Source organism: Kwoniella dendrophila, chromosome 8 (genome assembly GCF_036810415.1).
Source record: "Kwoniella dendrophila CBS 6074 chromosome 8, complete sequence".
Lineage (NCBI taxonomy): Eukaryota > Fungi > Basidiomycota > Tremellomycetes > Tremellales > Cryptococcaceae > Kwoniella > Kwoniella dendrophila.
In genome coordinates, this window is record NC_089483.1 from 568,390 (window position 1) to 580,696 (window position 12,307).

A 12,307-nucleotide genomic window follows, 5' to 3' on the forward strand; every position below is an offset into this window, starting at 1 on the left:
TCCAAAACAAAAACCAACAATTGCAAAGGTCCAAGTAGAGCGATACTGATATCATGCGCAGATATTTGTACATACAACAGGTCTCATCGTTCTATAGAAACTATTTATGTGCTTAATGATATGCAAAATCGATTTCACTGACTACCCCTCCGCGACATATATAAAGCTGCAAGCGAAGCTATTGTCACACCCAATCCAAATCCTGTGACACCTTCTAGGGATATCGAGCTTATTTTATCTTTTATCATTGACATACGGGATATCGAAGCATGACCTTGCAGATCATCCGGTCCTATGATCTGTCTATCATTTTCCCAACCTTGATCTAAAATTTGATTTCTTAAATCATCATCATTAAACTGTTTCATTTTATCTAAACCCCATTTATCACAAATATCTTTCATCCAATCCATTCTTTTTTGACCTAATTCACCACCTACACCTGGAGCTCTTTTCCTTAAATCTGATCTTAATAATCCAATACCTTTTACACTATCTTCAATATTTTCAGGTAAATTATTTAATATTATATCTCTAATCATTGCTCCAGCTCTTGGACCTAAACCACCTGTTGAAATTAAAATTTGTAAAGGACCTTTTCTTAATTGTGCACCAAAATAAAAATCACATTGTGGTGGTATATCAGCAACATTAACCATTACCCTTTCTTTTCTACATAATTCACAAACTTCTTTAGATAATTCATTATCATCTATAGCTGTCATAACTAAATCAAAATCTTTAACTTTTATCTCATCTTCACCACCTAAATATGGTCTATTTAACCATTTTATTTGATTTGATGTTGAAGGATCATCGATTCGATATTGAATTGATGGATGTAATGGTCCAGGTGAAATCAATGTTATTTCAGCATCTGATTCTAATAAGAAATATAATCTTTGAGAAGCAACTAATCCACCACCAATTAATAATATAGGTCGTTTAGCTAATCTCAATGCTAGTAATAATGATGCTCCGGGTTGAATTGATGGATATGACTATATAGAACCGAAAGCAATTAAACAAGTTTCAGCAGGTCATGATAATGTTTCTTTGAGATCCGTAAAGTACCGAAATTTACCACTCACCTCATCCTGGTCTTTTTCGTCTCTGGTGGGTGGTTTTCCAACCTGATTGGAGGACATTTTAAGAAAGTCTTCTCACGATCAAAGCTTTTGATGTGCACTGGAATGATTCTAAGAAGCGTTGATGCAGGTAAAGTATGCCTAGCGATGCAGATAACAGCTCAAGGATTGTAGAGAAAAGACCTGAAAATTGTTAAGATGGAAGAAAATGATGATGATCGAATGATTTCAGGTTTATAGCGCTCGGACCGCTTAACCGTGGTTATCTAAGCGAGTCGTAAATTGATAAATGATTGATATTCCAGATGTACTCAAGTCTCATTCGTAGATCCCACTTTTGATCACTCTAGATAACAGCTATATATTACGATTACTTGATTCTAGCTGACATCTGCATCATTACTGCTAAATAAGACTAAATATCGAGTAGTAACAAGTATACCATCCCCTATTAGATCCATCAACAGATCACTTCTTATTACATCACGATCAACTTAATCTCGCAGCTTATCATTCAACATGGGTTACACATTAGCAGTTTTAGGATGTGGTACAATGGGAGTAGCGATATTATCAGGTGTATTATCATCTTTAGAAGTTAGATTATCTGCTCCATTATCAGGTAAACAACGTGATACAGATGAATTAGATGCTCCATCTGGAATTTCAACTCCAACTGGTAATCAATTTTTAGATGCACCAGAAGAATCATTACCTTCAAAATTCATTACAACTGTAGGTAGAGAAGAAACAGGTAGAAAATTGAAGAAAACTTTTGAATCTTTAGGTAGATTTGGTAGTGATGTTATTGTTAGAGCAGGTCAAGGTAATGTCCAAACTGTAAAAGAATCTGATGTTATACTTGTATGGTGAGTATCTGTTTCATCCCACCCTAATATCCCAGATCTGATTACCATAATGAGGCGAGACGAAGTGCTTTCGATTCTTTCCTAGTTGTGGGAGCCTTGTCAGCTGATTATTCTTTTTACTCCAGCTCAAAACCAAATATCGCAAAATCAATCTTATTAGAAGAAGGTATGGCAGAAGCTGTAAAAGGAAAACTTGTTATCTCAATCTGCGCAGGTGTAACAATTTCTCAACTTGTTTCTTGGGTTCCAGAAACTACTCAAGTAGTACGAGCTATGCCAAATACTCCATGTAAAGTGAGTTTTTCCTGAATTCCATCATCATTAAGACTAAGCATCATAGATCCCTTCCTGCGTAATCTGATGAGAGTCGATCTGACGATGTTCACTTGTTATAGATAAGAGAAGGTATGACAGTAGTTACACCATTGTCAGATGCTTTATCAAGAACTTTGATATTGAACATTTTCACATCGTGTGGTAGATGTAGATTTTTAGAAGAAAAATACTTTGATGCATGTACAGCTTTAGCTGGTTCTGGACCTGCATTCGTCTCTTTAGTTTTAGAAGCTATGACTGATGGTGGTGTAATGATGGGTTTACCAAGAGTTGAAGCTTTAGAATTGGCTGCTCAGAGTAAGTTTCCGGCGTCTCTCGTTCCTCTTTACACTTTACACACTCAATCGGACTTGTACATCTGAATATTCGCAAAGCTAATCTCGTGTATTTATTACTATTACAATCAATGTCTCTATCACAGCTTTACAAGGTACAGGTAGAATGGCACTTTATGCTGGATTACATCCTGCTCAATTGAAAGATAGTGTAACCAGTAAGTGAAACACTTATTTGAAAAATGCATATCAACTAAAATTTTTGCTAATTTTTTCTATTCCGTTGGTCATATAGCTCCAGGAGGATGTACAATCGCAGGTCTATTAACTTTAGAAGATGGTAGAGTTAGATCAACAATGGCTAGAGCTATCCAAGTAGCAGCAAATCAGTAAGTTGCCATTGAACATATCGCAGTCATGATAATAATAGGCCAAAAGAAGCGACAGGTGAACGAAATAAGCTGACTGTGCATATTTCTTTCTTCCTTTTTCGTCCCTTCATAACCCTCCTCTCCTTTGCTGCGACTTTCTCAACTGTTACTCCGCATCTCCTCTTCTCACACTTTGCCCTACTCACCTGTTTCAGCGCTTCTGCATTAGGTCAAGATGTCAAAAAATAAGTAAAATCATCACATCACAGCGCAGTGTAAGGGAACGTTCCAAATGGTACTCAATGATGCAGTCAATGCCTAGATATCCATGAAAACGATATCTAGTGTGATATGGGAAGAATTACCAAATCATTATGGAGCGAAAACACGGAGCAAAGGTGTAGTTTTCGTCTGTCTAAGATGTCTATATTACCTATATCTAATATTTGCAATGCATGATATCTACAATAAGGTGATTTTTTTGTTCCAAAGAGAATAGGTTTGTAGACATGGCGTGCACTGAAAGCATAACTAGATATAACCGGAACCACCTCTACCTACTCCACTAACCCGTTTCTGCTTCACTTTACCTTCAAATCCATCTTGATTACCTCTAGCCAAAATCGATTGCGAATTTGTATTCGGAAAATTTCCAGTCAAAGGTGTATATCCTATAAAACCACTTGAAGATAATGCTGAAGAAGATAATGATGGTGATGTTGATAAAGGTATTGTAGTCGATTGAGGTGGACTTGAGATTTTATTTGATATTATACCACTTATACTTACTGGAGGTAAGCCTTTCTTTGAACCAGCATTATCATTTTTCAAAGTGTTAGATGTATATATGGAAATGAATTCTTCTTTCAATTTGGTCATACCTATCCACCCCAACTCATCAATTATTCTTTTCTTCGATGGAGTTGAAATTGAGTCAACATTCCATGTTCCAGATATCATTCTATGTGTAATTTGATGCCATGAATTAGCTTCTCTAGGTACATATATTCTTATTTCCCTTATAATGTTTTTAATATGAGTACTGATGCTATCCTTGGATACTTCATTCGCCTCAGCTGAAGCGCTTGTGTTTGGTATAGGAGCCAAAGAAGACAATGGAGTCGGATAGATAGTTTGTAATTGTTCATACTGTTTTGAAGTCACACCTCGTTTCCAACCTTCTTTATTGTGTATTACGTGATTAGACCTAGGCGAATTAGCTGATATTGATGATGAAGTCCTCTTATTGTTGTTATCTGGAATTTCTCTGATGGTGTTTAAGCCTAGAGCCGAAGCCGAAGCGGGGGTAGGTGGTAGGGGTTCAGGATATGGTGAATCGTTGATAGGCTTTCTTGTTTTCCTGGGTTCAGTCTCCGGTTGAGTTGAATTCGGATATTTGAAGGATGTGTTTATATTCTCATTACTCATAATTGAGTTCAAATACTCATCTCTGCTTCTGAAAAGATAACGAAACCATCATCAGCATTATAAGTGGGGATCCTTCCAAAGAATCAAAGACAAACAGACTCACTTCAATAAATCGTCCAAACCATTATCTACAATATTGTTATCTTTAGAACATAACTTAGGACTAAGTGCAGCTGTATGATTACCGTTAAGGTAACCGTTGATCCAGTCTGACAATTTACTTTTACCTTGATGACGAATGATTTCAAGTGGTATAGTTACACTTGCAACGTTTGGTATCTCTTCTAATGAATAAGCAAATTGTAAGGTCAAAATTATCGTTTCTGCATACTCTAGGTTATTTTTGCAGCTAGGCAAAGATCTGAGCTTATCGTCAAGCACAATAGCGTTGAAATGTGAATGTTGCTCTTGTGAAATTTGAGGTGATTCGAAAGGTGATTCTTCGGAGGATAACTTATTTGAGCTACTCTGTGCAGTAGTATCAGTAATACCCTTTGAGGAGGTTCTTGAAGGTAACGAGGTAGGAGTAAAAGGTGATTTAGTATTCCCTTCACTAAGACCATCTTCATTCTTATGTGAAGGATCAAGTTGAATTGGGGATGTAGGACTAGGTAAATTCATTGAATTGTGTGAAGGTGATTTAGTAAAATCTCTAGTTGGTAAAGTTAACAACAACAATCTATCTTCGCCTTCTTGATTTCCTTGATATTCCGCTCTTTTGGCATATGTAACTTTGGTTGTACTCTTGAAATTAGACCTGATACTGCCTGAAGATCCGGATGGGACGTAGTAATCGCTTTCTATTCGATTAGCTTTTGGATAAATTGGTGTAGTATATGGTACAGGTACAAACTTGCTTGTATCTTCACTTTCGTTATTGAATTTACTCTGTTCGATCTCAACTGATGATGTTGGTGTAGAAGTTGAATTTGATAAACTGTTATTAATCTGATTATAATGTTCAATCCTCTTAAAAGGATCATTTTTCAATTCTTCGTAAATTTGATCTTCCTCTTTTTGATTAGTAATAATAAAGGATAATTTTTCTGAATTGTATGTGATATCCATATCAGAAGTAAATCTAACTTCTTCAATACATTGTAAAGTAGAATTTGATCTTGGTGAATATATCTTATCTTCCATACTTGATTGTGTAGATGTAAAAGATGATATACTATTAGTGTTTGATGAGCTATAAGGCTTATATTGATCTTCTGTATATCCATTTTCTTCTTGAGCATCGACATTTCCGAAAGTTTTAGCAGAAGCAATTGAAGTGATCTGTTCTTGCCCTCCAGTATAAACATCAATAAATGAGTTTACTTCTCCACCTTCACTCAGATTCGTCTTTCGTTTGATTGCTGAAGTAGATTTTGATTGATTGGCGGCTATTGAGGACTCAGTCAATAGGGTTTCATGTTTATTCTCATCCTCATTACTCTCAATTGGATTACTCGATTTACTTATTTTGAAATCACCTAAAACTTCTTTGGCCCAATTACTAGTTTGATTATCGATCTCATTATCACTAATTAAATTACCATTGATAGGTGATACCAATGCATTACCTTTTACACCTACTATACCTGATTTGTAAGAAAATGGTGGAGGAGCAGTTGAGGGTGTAGGTGGGTTTGATGATATTATAGGAGACCTTAAAGTTTCTGTAGCACTGTTTGATCTATGTATTCTATGTTCACCATAATGCGGATGATCTTTTGAAATACCAATACTATTGGTAGAGCGATTACTAGATACAGCATGCGAATTTGATCTATTCCGATTTTTATAGTCTTTTCGGATTTGAGTATGAGTTTGGGAATGAGGAATAGAAGAATGTTGAGGTAAAATAGGTGGAGTAAAAGTTTTAATACCTATTAAAGCTTCTTGAGGTGTTTTAACTACTGTAGCACCTTGAAAACTTGTTTGACTTGAACGATAATGAACAGAATAAGGTGATTTACTGTGACGTGCAGTATATGCTGATAGTGAGGGTGAAGACACATTTTCAGTCATATCTGATTCATCATTTCCAGGTGCAGATGGAAAACCAAATAATCTCTTAGCATTAACGACTTTAGGTGATTTACTTATCGAAAACGATGAGGTCCTGTGTTTCAGTTCTTTTAAATCTGGTATGATTGATGATGAAAGTGAAAGTGTTGATGGCATTTTTGTGGAAGTTTTTCAACAAAATATACTGGGAATTCGAGGTATGCCAGATACCGAAATATTGGGGTCTTTGAATTCAATGTGGAAAGCGACTGGAGATAAGTAATAGTAATTGCGCTTCGAGTTTTTTGAGTTTTGAAGGGATGTCCACTGCCTGTAATGGATGATATTGTTCTATTTGCAGGATCGATTTTGCTGGAAGTAAAACTCAATCAGACCTGCTGAAGCAATGGATGGAAGGGATTCGGGCAGTTGAGTAAGAATGATTATTCCTGAATAACTAGATGCTCAATCAAAACAGCATTGAGCGATTAAGTTTAGATAGCCAGTTGTCCATTAACCAGATGATTACTTTGGTTTTTTTCTTTGTTCTATTCAAAGTTCAGCTAGATTACATCTCGATTGATAGTGATTCCAGAACTTTTTGCGGTTCCGAATGGTCTTCCCCGCAAAAGATCCTTTCCCGATTCTCAACATGACATAGAACATTACCCCTGAACAGGAAGCAAAGTGATTGAGATTTTCACAATCTATATATCGATTGATATAATGGCGTTTCGTTTTGTCCTTTATGTTTTAAGCGAATTCCATTGCCATAAACTGATGATTGAAAGGCTGATTATCGGTATTACGAAAGAAAAATGCCTAACAGAACAAAGGATGACACACCGATCTCAACCATGGATTCATGGCCGGCCAAAGGAGGGAGTAGTCGGAATAGGCCATTCTAAACAAAGGAAATTAGTGTCAACCTGTCCCGCAACCTACCTTACTTTGCCTTTTTGCGATAGAAGTATAGCGAAAATATCGAGAGTTCCAGTTCTGTAGATATAAGCACAACAGCTGTGAGGTTATACCTTTGTTATCACGTGAACCCATAGTTTATTGCGTTGATCAACCGGTAAAATCGGCGATGGCAGATTGTGTTGGTGTAGTTGGCTTGGATGGTACTCCTTGAGTTTTTGGTTGCGGTTAGCAGTAGCACAAAGTTAGCGAGATGACAAATAATATTAAATAGGGCTGGAAATGGTATATGCTTTGCATGAACTTTGATATCAGTCTATCCTTTGGTGAATATACAATGATCTGGGGGAAACGAAAGAACACATGAAAAGAGGGAATTAATACAGCGTTTCTCTAAACTGCAAACGTCCAAACCTCCGAATGATGAACACCACTTATGATACTTGAACACCCTTGATCCTTGTGAGTCGAACACAATCTGCGTATTCCGCACGATTAAAGGTTTCTTTGTCTAGCGATTGTTTGTAAGTCGACAGGAGGGAATTCAGTACCTTCAGGTGGTTGTGGGGTTTTTCGGTTTGATGGAGAAGCCATATCTCTATGGGTGAAAGGAAAGATATCAGTTATATGCCGGATATCGAGAGGGTTCAGGTCCGAGTAATCGCCCAACACGGGAACATGTAAAGGTATTCTGGATGAATGAATGGACTTACCGTCTCAATTCTACTAATACAGTCTCAAGGGTGAAATCCCTTCTCCAATTTGAAATTGAGGCAATTCGAGCAAAGTTCACCTAAGGTGAAAACACACATGGTTAGTACGCGTATATTCTAAGCTTCCTTTAAACTTCTCATGATCAATGGATGAGAAGACAACAAATTTGACTCACAAAACCTTGTTGATCGACACAAGGAAGTGTAATCTTACTTTCGAATTTGACCAATGGAGGAACATCTGTATGAATTATCTATTAGTCAACCTATATTCCTTTATACGTCTCCGAGTTTGCGAAGCAGGAGATGAACTTACCAGGATATCTATCACCACAGTAAATACTTAAACTGAAAATTCTATTTTCATAAGCTGAATGAGGTGGACCGAGAATTGTTCCGTTCCATTCATACATGGCAATGTCATCGGAATCCTAAGATGAGACACATCGACAAAGAGCGTACGTCAGCCTTCTTAGATCCTTCAAGGTACCACCGTTTTGAATCATCACTCCTGGAAAGCTGTTTCCAAGACGTTTCAAGAGGCCCGAGAGAGTAGAGACGGCTCACTTTTAATCCATATGAACATGATCCATCCCCGATACCTTTCTCTCCATGTTCAAGCTCAGATAAAAGACGGAAACTTCTTGGAACTGATATAGGATTATAGATGATCAGTAAAGTCACATAGCCTGGACCCATCCATACTTGTTTCCATCTTCATATTTCCAGCTTCAATAATGAGGAATATCCGGTGCTCGTACGACCATCGTTTTTGAACTTGAAAAGAAAAGGATCGACTCGAACATACCTTTAGCCATCTTAGCCAGACTGTATTGATTCCTGCAGCTGATCTATGTGGGTTGTTGTAGTGAATGAGGGATTGTTATAATTCATAATTCAAGATTCATAAACTGATTCAATCATTCTTGTTGATGGACGTTGCGGTAAGAGCAGGTTGGGGTTGTCATCAGCAAGTGACGCATTGAAAGACTTGTGAAAGCGAATTACCGAAAGTGGCAATTTTGACTTTATTGTTATTTTGTATTTTGCCACCTAAATAACCTAAATATCCGAAATATCTAATCTCGCGAATTCAACATCTCGACCACCAACTGGATTTATTTGGACGTTTTGGAAATCATCCACTGCACATAGTAATTATTGCGCCCTACAATCGAAACTCAAGGTGCATAAAAGGTGTATAAAATCGTAAAGCGAGATCAAAACAATATGGATGGTTTATTAGCTGAAATATCAGCAAAGCGAAAAGCTTTAGAAGTTGAAACAGGAGGTAGTTCGTCAGATGGAGGTGTAGCGAAGAAATACATGAGAAGAGCAGATGTAGAACGTTTGAAAGAGGAAGAACAGAAGAAGAAGAGGATGGAAGAAAGAACCAAAAGAGATGCAGAGAGGCAGGAGAAGATGAAGAAAGAGGTGAGTTTGATATGTTCTACTTCTAATTCACAATAGGTTTGATTGCAGAGTTTACATTTTATTCAAATAACTATACAAAGGCTTGTTGCTGACACGAAGATATCATGTTTCTAGGCAGATCAAGCTCGACATCAATCGTTAAAAAGATTGGCCAATTCTGGGGCAAACACCCCTACAGCTTCATCTTCTAAAGGGGGTACACCTGAACCTGGTATAACAATTGAAAAAGAAGGATTTAATATATCACCTGAAGAATGTATTAGAAGATTAAGATTAAAAGGACAACCTATAAGATTATTTGGTGAATCTGATAAAGAACGTAGATTACGTTTAAGAGCTTTAGAATTATTAGAAGCTCAAAGTGGTTCAAGTGGAAATAATAAAGGTCATCATGGTAGAAATGATTTTATGAAATTATTAGATTCAATGGATTCTGGTCTAGATAAAAAAGAAATTGAAAAGAAAGCAAGAGAATTACATAAACAATCTGAAGAAAAATCAAAATTGATACTGAAGAATGAGAATAACGAAAAACAAGGTATACAGCAGGATGATAAGAAAGAAGAAGAAGAAGAAGATAGTAACAACAATAATACTCAAGAAGGATTATTATCAAAAAAGAATAGTAGTAAAGGACAAAATTTAGGTGTATTAGATTTAAATTTAGTTAAAACTGATCCTAATAAATTATATCCATTAATTTATTATGCATTAAAAAATACTGTTAAAGAATGGGAAGAATATATGGATTCTAGACCTGAAGAAATAAGAAGATCTACACAAGGTAGAATGGCTTCTGCAACACAAGTTCAATCTGCACAAAATTTAAAACCATTATTTAAATCATTAAGATCAAGAGATTTACCACCTGATGTATTAAGATTATTAGCTGAATTAGTACATTATATGCAAATTAGATCATATTTAAAAGCGAATGATGCTTATTTAAGATTATCTATAGGTAATGCTGCTTGGCCAATTGGTGTAACAAGTGTAGGTATTCATGAAAGATCTGCAAGAGAAAAAATCGGTCAAGATAATATAGCACATGTTTTAAATGATGAAGTTTCAAGAAAATATATTCAAGCTGTTAAAAGGTTAGTCCCAACCCAAATTTCGTCATTCCATTTCGTTCATTTCACATTCACTTCGTTTTGAAGACAGTGAAGACTGAAATCGAAAAAAAAAAAAACTAATATACACATAATTAATCTTAGGCTATTAACGTTCTCTCAAACTGTTAGACCACCGGATGATGTATCACAATTGATGGGCTAAACAGTCATAAACAACAATCACGATTGCATAGAAGAGGATTTCCATATAATCCTTATTGGAACTTGTGATAAAATATTGCTACTAGTAAATAACAAAACTTATCCCTATCAAGTATCCCAAGTATCACAACTACTCGAGTCAGGTCATCATCATAAAATATCACAAAGCTTATAGTTAGTCATGGAAGGGAGAAGTGAACGAAAATCAGATTCGTCGCCATAGTTTTAACCAAATCAATTGTTGTTCAGTAGCTTACATGCATAACCATTTCGTAAATTCTCTTTTTCCAATTGTATTTTTACCTAGAGTCATTTTACAGAATAGAGTACAAAGCGGGGCAAACAGGATAGGTAATTCCATATTACACCACGTACTCTATTGGTAACTGATTCATACCAGTAAGCTTAAGCATAATCATGCGTGTTGTTAGTGTAGCCCAGTTGTTTTGCTTTGGTCTTGAATAATCGTTCATACAAGTATATTTTGACAATGAATCCCATCATGCAATTTTTCCACTTTCATTGCTCTTTGCAAGCGTTACCACCTCACATGTTTCCCTTTCATTTTGAACTTCATCCATTTCTAATTTGATTACTCATTTCCGATACTTCAGTATTCACATTAGCTCGTCATGTCATCTATAGCTACACCAAGCGTCAAACAGTCTCTTCTGCCACCACCGTCTGTAATTTCTTCAGACAATCCCACAACTTCCACCTTTTCAGCTTCTCCCCCTTCCATTAGTCTAGAATCAGATCAGGTTTCAATAAAACATCGCTTTGAAACCAAAAGTCAACATATCGATGTTTTCTTTTTACATATGGACTCAAAATTAGGATCTGATTTAACTGGACATTATGCAGAGAGTTTCACTGGAAAAGCATTTACTAGAATCATTCCACCATATAAATGCCAGCAGAAAAAGCATACTTCACTACCCGCTTCTCCTGCCAATACAACAAAGACTGCTTTGACAAACCCTAAACATTCTCTGGACAATGATAAACTCGCTTCTTCGAATACTACAATATATACTACACCTGATTCTCACGATTATCTGCAAGACAATGTTACGATCAAATGGCAAAGAACTACCTCTCTTACCAAATGGAACATGCCTACACCAAGATCATCATGCTGGATATCACCGGAAGATGAATTCGGAAGTACTCTATTTCTAGCAATTGATGAAGAATTAGAAGTTGAGGAGGGACATACTTGGGATGTATTTAGGGGTGGTATGCTAATCTGCAATAATGAGTCTGATGGGTTTCAACCTGTCGTATTTAAGATAACAAAATTCAAGTCTTTCCGAGAATCAATACCAGAAAAACCCACGGACTGGAACCCTGACTTAGATCCTGTCCGTACCACAGTAATAGACAAGGTCCTCAATGAAGATTTCATATTACGTCAATATCTGGTAGGCCTTCAAGGTGATTTAGTCCCTTATTATCATGGTATGTTCGTATGGCACGAAGAAGATGACAAGGATGACGAGAACTGGATAGTGGCAATGGTAATGGAAGATGTGGGAGATGCGATGGAGAACAATGTGTTCAAATACCCTTTGGAAATGAGGTGAATTTCTTTGAAGAA

General features: G+C 36.4%; 6 protein-coding genes across 6 annotated transcripts; 3 read left to right on the forward strand and 3 right to left on the reverse strand.

The window, feature by feature from the left end:
• Positions 1-134: 134 nt before the first annotated feature.
• L201_006068 (uncharacterized protein) lies at positions 135-1,148 on the reverse strand (the record flags this gene model as incomplete). Its single annotated transcript, XM_066221793.1, has 2 exons — positions 135-1,001; positions 1,092-1,148. The coding sequence occupies 2 exons, from the start codon at positions 1,146-1,148 to the stop codon at positions 135-137; spliced, it is 924 nt and encodes a 307-aa protein (XP_066077890.1).
• Positions 1,149-1,607: 459 nt separating this feature from the next.
• L201_006069 (pyrroline-5-carboxylate reductase) lies at positions 1,608-3,188 on the forward strand (the record flags this gene model as incomplete). Its single annotated transcript, XM_066221794.1, has 6 exons — positions 1,608-1,957; positions 2,083-2,251; positions 2,353-2,590; positions 2,715-2,786; positions 2,864-2,957; positions 3,155-3,188. The coding sequence occupies 6 exons, from the start codon at positions 1,608-1,610 to the stop codon at positions 3,186-3,188; spliced, it is 957 nt and encodes a 318-aa protein (XP_066077891.1).
• Positions 3,189-3,470: 282 nt separating this feature from the next.
• On the reverse strand, positions 3,471-6,539 carry L201_006070 (uncharacterized protein; the record flags this gene model as incomplete). The annotated part of the gene is made up of 2 exons (XM_066221795.1): positions 3,471-4,395; positions 4,471-6,539. The coding sequence occupies 2 exons, from the start codon at positions 6,537-6,539 to the stop codon at positions 3,471-3,473; spliced, it is 2,994 nt and encodes a 997-aa protein (XP_066077892.1).
• Positions 6,540-7,778: 1,239 nt separating this feature from the next.
• On the reverse strand, positions 7,779-8,814 carry L201_006071 (uncharacterized protein; the record flags this gene model as incomplete). Its single annotated transcript, XM_066221796.1, has 6 exons — positions 7,779-7,881; positions 7,997-8,076; positions 8,173-8,237; positions 8,313-8,427; positions 8,564-8,646; positions 8,805-8,814. 6 exons carry the CDS (start codon positions 8,812-8,814, stop codon positions 7,779-7,781), a joined length of 456 nt encoding a protein of 151 aa, XP_066077893.1.
• A 412-nt stretch (positions 8,815-9,226) lies between these two features.
• Positions 9,227-10,708, forward strand: L201_006072 (uncharacterized protein; the record flags this gene model as incomplete). Its single annotated transcript, XM_066221797.1, has 3 exons — positions 9,227-9,430; positions 9,545-10,527; positions 10,648-10,708. The coding sequence occupies 3 exons, from the start codon at positions 9,227-9,229 to the stop codon at positions 10,706-10,708; spliced, it is 1,248 nt and encodes a 415-aa protein (XP_066077894.1).
• A 631-nt stretch (positions 10,709-11,339) lies between these two features.
• Positions 11,340-12,293, forward strand: L201_006073 (uncharacterized protein; the record flags this gene model as incomplete). The annotated part of the gene is made up of 1 exon (XM_066221798.1): positions 11,340-12,293. The coding sequence occupies one exon, from the start codon at positions 11,340-11,342 to the stop codon at positions 12,291-12,293; it is 954 nt and encodes a 317-aa protein (XP_066077895.1).
• Between the last annotated feature and the right edge of the window lie 14 nt (positions 12,294-12,307).